Source organism: Scyliorhinus torazame, chromosome 21, assembly GCF_047496885.1.
Source record: "Scyliorhinus torazame isolate Kashiwa2021f chromosome 21, sScyTor2.1, whole genome shotgun sequence".
NCBI lineage: Eukaryota > Metazoa > Chordata > Chondrichthyes > Carcharhiniformes > Scyliorhinidae > Scyliorhinus > Scyliorhinus torazame.
In genome coordinates this window covers 97,251,029-97,265,652 of record NC_092727.1, presented here as the reverse complement: position 1 = coordinate 97,265,652, position 14,624 = coordinate 97,251,029, and the positions used below count along the sequence as shown (strand labels likewise).

The 14,624-nt window shown below is 46.8% G+C and overlaps 1 protein-coding gene and 1 long non-coding RNA gene across 3 annotated transcripts in view; one reads left to right on the top strand and one right to left on the bottom strand.

Moving 5' to 3' along the window:
• Nucleotides 1-14,624, top strand: part of LOC140398430 (uncharacterized) — a 202,117-nt gene that overhangs the window by 9,693 nt on the left and 177,800 nt on the right. The gene's annotated exons all lie outside the window — the stretch shown is intronic.
• Nucleotides 1-14,624, bottom strand: part of LOC140398427 (anion exchange protein 2-like) — a 131,745-nt gene that overhangs the window by 15,929 nt on the left and 101,192 nt on the right. For both annotated transcript variants that reach the window (XM_072487103.1, XM_072487104.1), the window contains one exon: nt 1,254-1,441. In XM_072487103.1, coding sequence (XP_072343204.1) covers nt 1,254-1,441 — 188 coding nt within the window. The remainder of the gene's footprint in view (nt 1-1,253; nt 1,442-14,624) is intronic.

Sequence of the window (14,624 nt, the reverse complement as noted above, 5' to 3'; positions counted from 1 at the left end):
ATCAAGCAGGCCGCTTTGACCTGGATGGTGTCGAGCTTCTTGAGTGTTGTTGGAACTGCAGGCAAGTTATTACACTCCTGACTTGTGCCTTGCAGATGGCTGACAGGCTTTGGGGGGGTCAGGAGGTAAGTTACTCGCGGTAGGATTCCTAGTCTTTGACCTGCCCTTGTAGCCACAGTATTGATATGGCTAGTCCAGTTCAGTTTCTGATCAATGGTAACCCCCAGGATGTTCATTGTGTGGGATTCAGCTGCCTATGAAGGTTTAATTGTCACAGAGGAGTCCGGAAAGAAGAGTCAATGAATGGTTTATTAGCAAAAACAAAGTATTTACAAGTAACCGTTGCAGTTCCAGCCGGGAGTACTCTGCAGCTCGGCTCCGTCCTGGGTTGGCTTTTAATGTCCAGAGTTAAGTATCCCACTGATGGGCCTCTGCCCCTCAGCAGGGTAGACTGTACTCCATGAAGCTCACTGGGAGATTCACCCCATGGGTCTCGTGGGGGTTATACCGGAAGGCATGGAAGGATTTAAAGAGGGAATTCGAGAGTACGGGTCCTAGATGGTTGATGTCATGGCCACCAAAGACAACAGAATTCACAAAGAACCAGAATCAAATGAATGGAGTTCTGAGGTGGATAGTTATAAGGCTCTGGGAGTTCACAGAGATGGAAATGTACAAGGTTTTGGAGGAAATTAAACACCAGGATACGGTATGAAAATTTGAATTTGTGGCCTTGGGAGACAACGTAGGTGAATAATGAGAGGGTGATGAGTAGGTGGACAATCAGAAACGTTTTGGATGAGCTGGAGTTGAAAGGAGGCCAGCCAGATGAGCGTTGGAATAGTTGAGCCTGAAGCTACCAGAGGCCGAGAGGAAAGAATGTAAATCAGATATGTGACAGAAGTGGGGTAGGAAATATCAAGATTTTTAATCGGTTCCAAACACGATTAAAATTCACAATAAATCAAACTATTAGCACCCGATGGATTCTACCTTTGTGGTTTTGACTTGCCACGTTTAGTTCTGTAGGTAATGAGGAGGATAGCCCATCCTCACATCTTAGGAAACAACCCACTTAGGACAAATACATTTAAAAGAAAAATACAGGTAGTGGATAATGCCATTTCTAATCCTGGCTTTCCTAGGAAATTCCTCTCAGAATTTTGGAGTAGTAATTGAAGCAATAGTTCATACAACATGCATACACCTTTATCAATATTTCTGGCCTTAGACACTGCGTTCAAAGTACTTACGTTGTGATTTGAGATTCCATGAAAACCAGGATGAAAACCAGGATGGCTGGAATGACTGAGGCAGCCATCATCCAAATGGGGAACCCCTTGCGAAATGAGCAATCTTTATCGATGGAGCTAAGAGGGCTGATGAACCAGCCTCTACATTTGGGTTCTGTCACGCTAAGGCCATCGGGAACAAAGAGTTTCTGCAATGAAAATAATTAAATGGAGTAAATAGGTTTGCAAAATAAACAAACATACATATACTAATCAACGTCATCAGCTCAGTTTTAATTTTGGTCCAGCTGAGGTTTGGCTGGTGCAAAACCCAACGTCAAGTTTAAGAAACCAAATTAGTGATAAATCCGCGTAAGTACAGCTTCTCTTTAAATTATATGATGTGGATCCTGTGGAGCTTTCCCACATCGACTGTAAAAACCTGCCTGAATCCTATTGGCTTGGGACTGTTGGTTATCCCACAAGATACTTTTTATTAAAAACAGTAAACATTACAGTTGTACAATGCCAAATTGTACAAACATTAATTTTGCATTGGAGAAACTGGGTACCCTCACCTCTGAACCAACGTACATGGAGGGGAGGGGGAGAATATTCTGATTATCAAAACAGTAAACAACATTGTTGTACAACAAATGGTACAAGCACTAAACTTTGCGCTGGAGAGACCAGAAACCCTGTACCAATATAAGGGGGAGGAAGGGGAGGAGGGAAGGGGGGTGGTGGGGAGGGAGTGGGGGTTGGTGGAGGGGGGCCCAATAAGGCACTGCCTGAACAATCTATGGAGGCAGAAAAAAAAAAAGAACCCTCAATTATAATGTGACAGATTCCTGGATTCCCCCGGAGGGGGTGAGGGGCGACACAGTGTCAGGCAGGAGTGAATCCCTCACCCCGCTGCAGAGAGTCTCATGTGCACCCGCCGCTCCCAACAGCAGGCATTTGGCAGCCTTCGGGCAATCGCCCTCCGGGCCCGGGTCCCCCACCACACTGAGTGCGGCGGACGACGCGGGCCCACCAACTAACCCAGGGCCTACCTTAATCCCGCTACCAGGATCATTGATAGGCGGGATCTCCTTGGACTCCTCCCGGGATCCGGGGCCAGAGGGAGGCGGTGGTGCAGATCCCCGCTCCGTCCCCACTGCTGGTCACTGGAAGACTCCAGAAACAACTCCAGAAACAGCTCTGGGATGGTGGCGAAGGTGCCCGAAGACAGCAGTTGGGACAGAGTGGTCTTCCAAACCAAAACCCGCTAATAACACAAGAGGCAGGGGGTTATCGCTGCCACCGTCCCCTGAGAAATCGAACATGTCTGGGGTGCTAAATTGCATTGTACGACCACGAAGCACCCTGCTTGGGGGGCAGTGACAGCTTCTAGGTTTCCCCCACTATTCCCTTGCCTCTTTCTTTCGGGAAGTGGGCGTGATGTCTATGGGAACGAACCTGGAGTGACGCCGTTTATGATGGAGAGGGTCACGCACCAGGGAGACCTCTATCTCTAGTGGTGGAGCTGTCCCTGGTAGCGGGATCGAGGCTGGCCCTGAGTTGGCTGGGAAGAACACCCTACTTCACTGCCGCCACCCACAGGGGCCTGCGCAGAAATGTCTCCGTGCTGGGGATGTTGCTGGGCGATAGTGGGGCAAGGCGTAATGGCTGCACCCGAGCCGGTAGCCCAGGGCACTGGGTCAGTCAGGGTCAGAGGGTCAGACTGTCGAACTGTCCTGTTTTTCTTCTTCTTCGCCTTCCGGCCGCACTTGTGCTCCCTCACCTACACGCCGGCAGCCAAGGTGTCGATGGGCGCCGGCATGGCTCCCCCCCAATGTTAGTTGCAAGGCAGTGGAAGGAGAGGAGGCGGTGGCATCTACTGCATCTGCCTTGGTGGGTGCGGCAGCCTTAGAGGTGGCAATTTTTCTAATATCCCCCACCTCCTTGCAGGCGCGGCAGCGCATGCGACCCACGGACCAGACGACGCGGTAGGTTTTATCCCCGAAAGGGATCTCAAAAGCCCCTTCCAGGACCTCCTCCCAGGCCAAGCGAACGAAGACCTGGTGGCGGAAGGAGAAAATAAGTTTGAAGGTGTGGTCTCTGAGGCCGAGTGGGAACGATACCACCCTGGACGGCACCTCCCCCAGTAGGTGGAGGTGGGGGACGAAAAGCTTTGTGGGAATAAAGGGCGGGACATTAGACAGAATAACTCTACTGGCAGTGGCCTCCAGCGGGTTCATCACCAGGTAGATCCCGCCCACCGTGAGCCCCTTTTCCAGGGCGAGGTGGACCGCCAGCTCAGCTCTCAGAAGGAAGACAGCCTTGCCATACATCTTTTGAGGCTGTAACTATGGCCGAAGGGCTGACAACTTCGGCGATAGCACAGACACAGGCCTCAATTCGCTCCAGGTTTTTGTGTCAAGAGACGAAATGGTGTCGGAGCCTTGGGAGCAGCGAGGAGGGTGGAAACTGTGGTGATGTGCCTATGGGCTATATCATAGATGGATGGAGTGCAACCTTCAACCAGCAGGAAGAAGATTGAGAGGGTAATAAGACTTACATGTGAATGCAAGTTCCAGAGTACTTAGCAGATACCATGTTAACGTGCTCTGTGTCAGATTGCTATCTTACAGCACGAGACTCAATAAAAGAGTCTGGTTTGGACAAGTCAAAGTGTTTGGTGGATTCCTTTGTAAGGTACAAAGGACCAAACACAACATGGTACCAGGAGGTCTGAAGCTTTAAAGATAGCAACGGCAGTGATAACGTTAGGCATTCAGCTTGAAGACTTGTCTGGTCAACTGCAGCCTGAGGCGACCCAATGCGTTAGAAAATGCTAAAGCTTAGGGCAGCACAGTGGCGCAGTGGTTAGCACTGCATGGCGAGGCCCCAGGTATGACCCCAGTTCTGGGTCACTGTCCGTCTGGAGTTTGCACATTCTCCCCGTGTTTGTGTGGGTTTTGCCCCCACAACCCAAAGATGTGCAGGGTAGGTGGATTGGGATACTAAATTTCCCTTTATTGGAAAAAAAATGAACTGGGCACTCTAAATTAAAAAAAAAAAAATGGTGAAGCTTGACATGGACGGACTGAGGGCCCCCCAACAGCTTCAAATGTCCGGTAACGTAGGCGAGAACTGGCGGCTATTCAAACAACAGTTCGAACTTTATGTTTCCGCCATGGGCCTACAGGCCCATCCTGATGAAAGGTGAATCGCATTGTTTCTATCAGTGGCAGGTCCACAAGCACTTGAACTGTATAACCCGTTTGTGTTTGATAATGAGGAGGATCAGAAGAAATTTGATGAAGTGATGAAGCACTTTGATAAGCATTGTTCCCCTAAGAAGAATGAAACATTTGAGCGCTATATGTTTCATACGCGTACCCAAAGACCTGGTGAATCATTTGACAGTTGTGTCATGCACTTGAGGCTGAAGGCGCAGTCATGCAACTTCAGCGATCTGAAATCTTTGTTAATCCATGACCAAATTGTCTTTGGTTTAGTTGATGATAAGCTTTGGGCAATATTATTGCGGGAGGAAGATTTGGTGCTGGAAAAGGCAGTGAAGATTTGCCAGGCGAGTGAGATAGCTGCACCATGAATAGGCACCCTCTGTTCAAAGCATTTTGGTGCCAACATGGAAGAGAAAGCCAATGCCATTAGTGGCTGTGACGCATGTCATGAAGAAACATGGTCTCAGTGCGGGTAGCCATATTAAGCGGCTGACAGGAACCGCCGCCGCCATCTTGCAGTAAATGTGTGGCACTTGACATGCCCAACGGCAATGTCCGGCCTTTGGAAAAGTTTGTTCCAGGCACTTTGCAAAACAATGTTTTTCGCATTCTACCATGGAGCATGCACGAGCGGTGCATGCAGTTGATGAGATAAACACTGAAGAACAGTTTTTCATCAATCTCATCACAGCGAGGATCCAGAAGAGTCTGAAAAACAAAGATGCAAACAAAGTCGTAAGAAAGAATGAAGATAATAAGAACGTTCCGAAAACCTTTACGTTCGTATTAGAATTGATAGTCATGCTGAATGATGCTTTCAAACGCTGTGACTTTGACCTTAAAGGGTGGTGAGTGCCTGGAACGCGTTGCCAGGGGAGGTTGTGGAAGTAGATATATTAACGCCGTTCAAAAGGCACCTTGACAAACACATGGATAGGATGGATATAGAGGGATACGGTACAAGGAAGTGCTGAGGGTTTTGGCAAAGGTTGATATCATGACTGGTACAGGCTTGGAGGGCTGAAGGACCTGTTCTTGTGCTGTATTGTTCTTTGTTCCTTGATCGGCCAACGCTGATAGTAGATTTTGGAACAAGAACCCTGGAGACCTTCGATGTTTGCGAACTAGCGCTTTCAGTGGCCGGCATGAAGCACACAATACTCTTTCACATTGTAGACATGGATGTGGACTCAGTACTTGGGATACAATCATGAGAATCCCTGGATCTAGTCAAGCGGTAATGTATACCAGGCTGGTCACCTGAGCACAGTGAATCCCTGCAAGTGTGCACAATGTATGAGGATTTAGAAGAAATCCTAGTGGAGGACGACAAATCAGTCAAGCGGACGGAACTGCCGGTGAGCATTCGGCAATTCTGGTTAACAGTCTTAAAGAACGTGCATAGGCTCAATGGCTCCGTATACCCGAAACAGGCGCCAGAATGTGGTGACTTGGGGCTTTTCACAGTAACTTCATTGTAGTTTTAATAGAAGCCTACTTGTGACAATAAAGATTATTATTATGATACGGGAATATGATGAACCTGTATCAAAGCATCTGTGAGATGTGAGTGTTAAATGGACAGAGCATGGGAAGCCATGGAGCTTCACTCTGGAGTTTACATTCGGGCCTAATGAGTATTTCATGAATGAGGTGATCACTAAAGTGTATCAGTTGGACTCACGGCCGCTGAAATCGCTCTTTGCTGAACCACAAATCATCGGCTGCACAGGCTGCACAATCGACTGGAGGGAGGGCAAAAATGTAACAATGAGAACAATCCAAACTGAACCAAAGTACAAGCGTGGGAGCAATCCAAGAACAGCAACAAGGACTGTACCAAATGAATTGTTCTTCAATCCCTTCAGTTCTACTGAAGTTCCACAGCGTGGAATTTTAAGCCAAGCTTCGGCGGCCAATCAAAAAGCGGATTTTGAACTTGGCGTCCTATTTCCTGAACAAATAATTCCGTACGTGATGTTATATTTTTCAGGTGAAATCACTGATGATGATGCTGAATCCGAGGACGATTACTATGAATATCTGCTTGACATTATCGACGATGATGCAGAAAGTGATGGCATGGGAGGTGAAACGGATTGACATCTCTTTTCCAGCAGCTCAGATGAAGCTCGATAACTTGTGAGTAAATTACCGGAGCCAATAGCAAAGACTTGGAACAGATCACCCCATACCTCCGAGGCCAACTTTTCCAATATCGGGTCGACTCCTTGCAACAGATTAGGCTCCAGCGGCACGGCTCCGGTGGTCTGCAAGCAATGATGAGGTGGTCATGGGGATGCCCAGACCGCGCTGTGGAGAGCGGGATTTTGGAGATGGCGCATTTAGAAATTGAAGCTGCTGATACAACAGAAGATCAGCCATTGATTGAGGCAGAGACGCAAGAGGTTGTCCCAATATTGGGAAAGCTGACCTTGGAGGTATGGGATGATCCTTTCCAAGTCTTTGAAATGGCTCTGGTAATTTACTCACAAGCCATTGACGGCACCGATGACTAATGGGAGGACATAGATGATGATGACAGCGACGTGGAAATTGCAATAGTAGGCAACTCTGAGACTGACTCTGAGGCTAAGCTAAAGACAATTCAGTGTGCAGCTCCACTGGCACATTTGTGAATTTGATCAAAGTGACCCAGTGCCTGGATCAGCTCAGCCAGAGAGCATTGTCATCTCCAGTGATGAAGAGCAAGTCACCGATGCCCAGCAAGCCAAGAACATTTGAAACCGGCAACCCCAGTTCCAACCTTCGCGCAGGCACCAGAAACCGAGGTAATCCAGCATGTCGATGAGGCCATAGAAGTAGGCGTGGTCATACCACCCAAAGATGATGCGATGCCTACACCTCCGCAGGCCTCTCAACAACCAGCACCACGCCAGAGGCTGCTACGAATAAAAATACAAGAGACACACCAAAATCCATCACTGTGTCCTCAAAGTTAAGAGAAAAAAAGAGGAGATGACTGGGAGAGTTAGTTCATTCCACCAATAAATAAGCTATAAAAACAGTCGCAAGGACCAAACAGCATAATGCAAGGAAGCGAAAGAGAAAGTGTTATGGGCCAGGGATTTGAGAACCCCAAAGAGTATCATGGAATTCACCTGACCGACAACTTTTAATAGATTGTGGTATGGGGAGCACACGGCCCACTCTACAGGTGTGGTACAGCAGAAATGGAAAAGTATTTTTTAAAGCAAAACAATGTTTATTCTATGAACTCAAGTTAACCTTTTTAAAACATACAGTGAACATCTTGGCAACCATCAATTCAAATATAACCCCCAATGTAAACCATTCAGCAATCCTTAAGCTGTCCTTTTAACATCCATAAGACTTTAAAAAAAAACTTTAAACAGAAGCACCTCAGGTTAAAGTCACTACTGAGAGCAGTTATTAGTTTTAAATCACCAAAGGATCGAGTTACAGTCTTTAGATTACAGAGAGAGAGACTAATTCTGGCTGTGACTAAAGCTATCCAGCTCTGAAAACGAAACTAAAACACGCCCTGCAGCAAACAGCCTAAAACAAAAGTAAAAAGCTGACAGACAGCCCAGCTTCACCCACACTCTTGACATCACTGATAAACACCTATTTCTTAAAGGTACATTTCTTAAACACCCATTTCTTAAAGGTACTCTCACATGACAAAAGCGACTAGTGACACAGATTTGGCCATCATGGACACAGGCCTTCCAAAGGGACAGAGTGAAGAGCAAGAGAAACAAGATGGCGGAAAGTAAACCAGTCCCTGACGGGTCTGGCAGCAGCTCGAAAGATTCCAGAGATGATCCCATGAGGGAGGCGCAATGAGATCTGTGCAAAGGAAACAGATACTTGTCACTTGTCAGGCATAGCATGTTTATTGATACCTGAGTAAAATTTGTTCACTTTATTAGCCACATATAGAATCATAGAATTTACAGTGCTAATGAATGTATAAAGTTTAACATTCAATGTCGCCTGTAAAAAATGATCTTAATGTTTTGTGATGAAGGGTCATGTGGTGATATGCCTGTGGGCATAGATGGATAGTGTGTGACCTCCAACCAGCAGGTGGTGGTGCAGAAACACCATGCGGTCTCCAGACCAAGGTCATGTGACCTGCAACTCCCATATAAGGAGAGACACATCCGGCCATCTTAAGAAGAAGTTTGAGAGGGTAATAAGACATACAAGTGAACGGTCAGTGTTAGGTGCAAGTTCCAGAGGAGTAATTAGCAGACTCCATGATAACATGCTCTGTATCAAATTGTTATCTTACACACAGATCTCAATAAAAGATTCTGGTTTGGACAAGTCAAAGTGTTTGGTGAGTTCCTTCATAAGGTATAAAGGACCAAGCACAACAGAGGCCACCACTCCCGCGTTGGTGGCTTTATAGGACCCCGCCACTGCCGTAGGCACCACTGCCGTAGGCGGCATTGCCGCTATCCCATTCTGTGGTGGACAATCGGGGAGAAGGGGGAAGGAGAGAGAAATTGAAGAGGGAGAAAAGAGGGGGAAGGCACAGGGGGATGGGTCGCAAGGAGATGGGTCGGTGCCCCAAGTACAAGGGAGGAGATGGGAGGGAGGAGCAGGAAGGTGGGGCACAAAAGAACGGACTGGTGTCCCAAGTACGATGGGAAAAGTAGAGATTCCTTTCCTTCTCTTGCAGCTCCCTGTAGCAGTCACTCAGCTTCAAATAAAACAGTAAGAAGTCTTACAACACCAGGTTAAAGTCCAACAGATTTGTTTAAAACACTAGCTATGTTATTCTCTAAGTCTGAATAAAGATTGTAGACTTCCAGTTAACACAAATACTTTATTCAATGGGTTTGTTCTGTTTCCTGAGCTTAACTAGATATAACACAGTCAAGACGTATGACCAGTGAAGTTAAGGTAAACTGCCTATGCTGAGCTGTCTCTGTGTGCTGCTGCTCCCTAGCCCTGTGCTTCTGAAAGAGGCGTAACCTCCCTTGGGCTGGACCCTTTATACCCGTCTCTGATGCCCTCTAGTGATACTGTGGCTGTTACATCTGTCCGCAGTGACTAGTTTATGTGCAGATGTATGTACAGATGTACAGATCACTACATCCCCCCCCCCCTTTTATTAGACATGTTTTCTAGACTGGCCTCAAGAAAACTGTACATAACAAGTGGTGAGAATATGTAAATCTGCACACTGTGAAAATGATAAAAGTAATACAGAAACAAGTAACTGCGTTGTGAGTCCATCATGAGAAATGTCCATATTCGTCTCATGCGTGTGTTGAAGTGTCGTCACAAATCTAGCCGGTCGGGTGCCTTACGGCTTCTGCTGGAGCGTCTTAACGGTGGTAGTAGGGATGATGATTTGATGTCATCAAGAGTAATGTCTGGCGTTGTGTGGCGAGGAACGTCCTGTGGACAAATGGGAAATACTGGCGTTGTAGGTCGAATCTCTAATAGATCCCGGCGGTTACGGCGAAAAAGTACTCCCGCAGACGATTTGACAATGTAGGACCGCGGTGCCTCCTGCCTGATCTCCGTGGCTGACTTAGACCATCCGCCTTCTGAGTCCCTGATTCTGATGGTGTCACCTATTGTCAGTGGCTTGAGTGGGAACACATGTTGATCGTAGTATAGTTTTTGTTGGAGCATAGTGCCCGCATGTCATCGAGAACCGGTGCGTTGCTGGGGTCCCGGAATTGCTTTGCCGGTAGGGTTGTCCAGATATCTCTGCTGAAGAGCATTTGCGCTGGCAACAGTCCTGAGCTCAATGGGGCTGCTCGGTACGATAACAGAGCGAGGATGATGTCGGAACGTGACTCGGCTGCCTTGCTGATGAGTCGTTTAATGATGTGGACACCTGTTTCCCCTGTTCGATTTGATTGCGGGTAGCGATTCTGTGTCGCACCGTTGTCTGACCTCGACTTTTTCCTGTGTTTGTGGTATTGATTCTGTATGTCATCGTTCATGAAAGCTGTTTTGCTTGTTTGTTCTGGAGCAGATGTGAATTTGTGAGATTCTTTATCATGCCATGGCATGTTTGTAGTCTTATCATTGTTTCGCAGTGTGCTGTGGCATTGTCCTTCATTTGCAGAGTTGTACCATGTTGTACAGGTCGTTGTTTCATTGTTGTTGTTTCTGTCGTTTCTGCCTTGGTTGTTTTCGTTGGCGTTCTTGTTGTTGTTGTTCTTGTTGTTCTGTTTGCCGCGCTTGTTGATTCTGTTTTCATTGTTTTCGCTTTTATTCTTGGTCTTTTTCTTGTCGTGCTTGTTGTTTCTGGGATGCTTCTTGTTGCTTTTGTCGTTCTTGTTGCGCTGCATGTTGTTTTTGTTGTTGCTGTTGTTGTTCATGTTTCTGCTGTGCATCTTGCGTTTTTTGTTGTTCTTGTTGCGCTCAATGAGTGTGCCATGTGGATGATTTGAGTCATTGTCACAGTTATTGGTGTCAGTGTCCTTTGTGGTATCTGCTACATTCAGCGTTTCTTCTTGAGAGTTGTGAGAATGATCTGATGTTGCATTGATGTTGGTGACATCAATCATTTGTGGTGGATTCGATTCCTCTTCTTTGCTTACTTAGTACTCCTCTTCTAGAATCATTTCTGGTTCACTTAAATCATCATTGATTTCTAGGTGCTCCTCTTTTGGAGTCATTCCAGGTTCATTTGAATTATAGAACATAGAACATAGAAAATACAGCACAGAACAGGCCCTTCGGCCCACGATGTTGTGCCGAACCTTTGTCCTAGATTAATCATAGATTATCATTGAATTTACAGTGCAGAAGGAGGCCTTTCGGCCCCCTGAGTCTGCACCGGCTCTTGGAAAGAGCACCCCACCCAAACTCAACACCTCCACCCAACACCAAGGGCAATTTTGGACACTAAGGGCAATTTATCATGGCCAATCCACCTACCCTGCACATCTTTGGACTGTGGGAGGAAACCGGAGCACCCGGAGGAAACTCACGCAGACACGGGGAGGACGTGCAGACTCCGCACAGACAGTGACCCAAGCCGGAATCGAAGCTGGGACCCTGGAGCTGTGAAGCAATTGTGCTATCCACAATGCTACCATGCTGCCCTTAAGAACAAATAAATCTACACTATATCATTTTACCGTAATCCATGTACCGATCCAATAGCTGCTTGAAGGCCCCTAATGTTTCCGACTCAACTACTTCCACAGGCAGTGCATTCCATGTCCCCACTACTCTCTGGGTAAAGAACCTACCTCTGATATCCTTCCTATATCTTCCACCTTTCACCTGAAATTTATGTCCCCTTGTAATGGTTTGTTCCACCCGGGGAAAAAGTCTCTGACTGTCTACTCTATCTATTCCCCTGATCATCTTATAAACCTCCATCAAGTCGCCCCTCATCCTTCTCCGTTCTAATGAGAAAAGGCCTAGCACCCTCAACCTTCCCTCGTAAGACCTACTCTCCATTCCATGTAACATCCTGGTAAATCTTCTTTGCACCTTTTCCAAAGCTTCCACATCCTTCCTAAAATGAGGTGACCAGAACTGTACACAGTACTCCAAATGTGGCCTTACCAAAGTTTTGTACAGCTGCATCATCACCTCACGGCTCTTAAATTCAATCCCTCTGCTAATGAACGCGAGCACACCATAGGCCTTCTTCACAGCTTTATCCACTTGAGTGGCAACTTTCAAAGATGTATGAACATAGACCCCAAGATCTCTCTGCTCCTCCACATTGCCAAGAACTCTACCGTTAACCCTGTATTCCGCATTCATATTTGTCCTTCCAAAATGGACAACCTCACACTTTTCAGGGTTAAACTCCACCTGCCACTTCTCAGCCCAGCTCTGCATCCTATCTATGTCTCTTTGCAGCTGACAACAGCCCTCCTTACTATCCACAACTCCACCAATCTTCGTATCGTCTGCAAATTTACTGACCCACCCTTCAACTCCCTCATCCAAGTCATTAATGAAAATCACAAACAGCAGAGGACCCAGAACTGATCCCTGCGGTACGCCACTGGTAACTGGGATCCAGGCTGAATATTTGCCACCCACCACCACTCTCTGACTTCTATCGGTTAGCCAGTTCGTTATCCAACTGGCCAAATTTCCCACTATCCCATGCCTCCTTACATTCTGCGGAAGCCTACCATGGGGAACCTTATCAAATGCCTTACTAAAATCCAGGTACACTACATCCACTGCTTTACCTTCATCCACATGCTTGGTCACCTCCTCAAAGAATTCAATAAGATTTGTAAGGCAAGACCTACCCCTCACAAATCCGTGCTGACTATCCCTAATCAAGCAGTGTCTTTCCAGATGCTCAGAAATCCTATCCTTCAGTACCCTTTCCATTACTTTGCCTACCACCGAAGTAAGACTAACTGGCCTGTAATTCCCAGGGTTATCCCGAGTCCCTTTTTTGAACAGGGGCACGACATTCGCCACTCTCCAATCCCCTGGTACCACCCCTGTTGCCAGTGAGGACGAAAAGATCATTGCCAACGGCTCTGTGATTTCATCTCTTGCTTCCCATAGAATCCTTGGATATATCCCGTCAGGCCCGGGGGACTTGTCTATCCTCAAGTTTTTCAAAATGCCCAACACACCTTCCTTCCTAACAAGTATTTCCTCGAGCTTATCAGTCTGTTTCACACTGTCCTCTCCAACAATATCGCCCCTCTCATTTGTAAATACAGAAGAAAAGTACTCGTTCAAGACCTCTCCTATCTCTTCAGACTCAATACACAATCTCCCGCTACTGTCCTTGATCGGACCTACCCTCGCTCTAGTCATTCTCATATTTCTCACCTATGTGTAAAAGGCCTTGGGGTTTTCCTTGATCCTACCCGCCAAAGATTGTTCATGCCCTCTCTTAGCTCTCCTAATCCCTTTCTTCAGTTCCCTCCTGGCTATCTTGTATCCCTCCAATGCCCTGTCTGAACCTTGTTTCCTCAGCCTTACATAAGTCTCCTTTTTCCTCTTAACAAGACATTCAATCTCTCTTGTCAACCATGGTTCCCTCACTCGACCATCTCTTCCCTGCCTGACAGGGACATACATATCAAGGACACGTAGTACCTGTTCCTTGAACAAGTTCCACATTTCACTTGTGTCCTTCCCTGACAGCCTATGTTCCCAACTTATGCACTTGAATTCTTGTCTGACAACATCGTATTTACCCTTCCCCCAATTGTAAACCTTGCCCTGTTGCACGCACCTATCCCTCTCCATTACTAAAGTGAAAGTCACAGAATTGTGGTCACTATCTCCAAAATGCTCCCCCACTAACAAATCTATCACTTGCCCTGGTTCATTACCAAGTACTAAATCCAATATTGCCCCTCCTCTGGTCGGACAATCTACATACTGTGTTAGAAAAGCTTCCTGGACACACTGCACAAACACCAACCCATCCAAACTATTTGATCTAAAGAGTTTCCACTCAATATTTGGGAAGTTAAAGTAACCCATGACTACTACCCTGTGACTTCTGCACCTTTCCAAAATCTGTTTCCCAATCTGTTCCTCCACATCTCTGTTACTATTGGGGGGCCTATAGAAAACTCCTAACAAGGTGACTGCTCCTTTCCTATTTCTGACTTCAACCCATACTACCTCATTAGGGTGATACTCTTCGAACTGCCTTTCTGCAGCTGTTATACTATCTCTAATTAACAATGCCACGCCCCCACCTCTTTTACCACCCTCCCTAATCTTATTGAAACATCTATAACCAGGGACCTCCAACAACCATTTCTGCCCCTCTTCTATCCAAGTTTCCGTGATGGCCACCACATCGTAGTCCCAAGTACCGATCCATGCCTTAAGTTCACCCACCTTATTCCTGATGCTTCTTGCGCTGAAGTATACACACTTCAACCCATCTCCGTGCCTGCAAGTACTCTCCTTTGTCAGTGTTCCCTTCCCCACTGCCTCATTACACGCTTTGGCGTCCTGAATATCGGCTACCTTAGTTGCTGGACTACAAATCCGGTTCCCATTCCCCTGCCTAATTAGTTTAAACCCTCCCGAAGGGTACTAGAAAACCTCCCTCCCAGGATATTGGTGCCCCTCTGGTTCAGATGTAACCCGTCCTGCTTGTACAGGTCCCACCTTCCCCAGAATGCGCTCCAATTATCCAAATACCTGAAGCCCTCCCTCCTACACCATTCCTGCA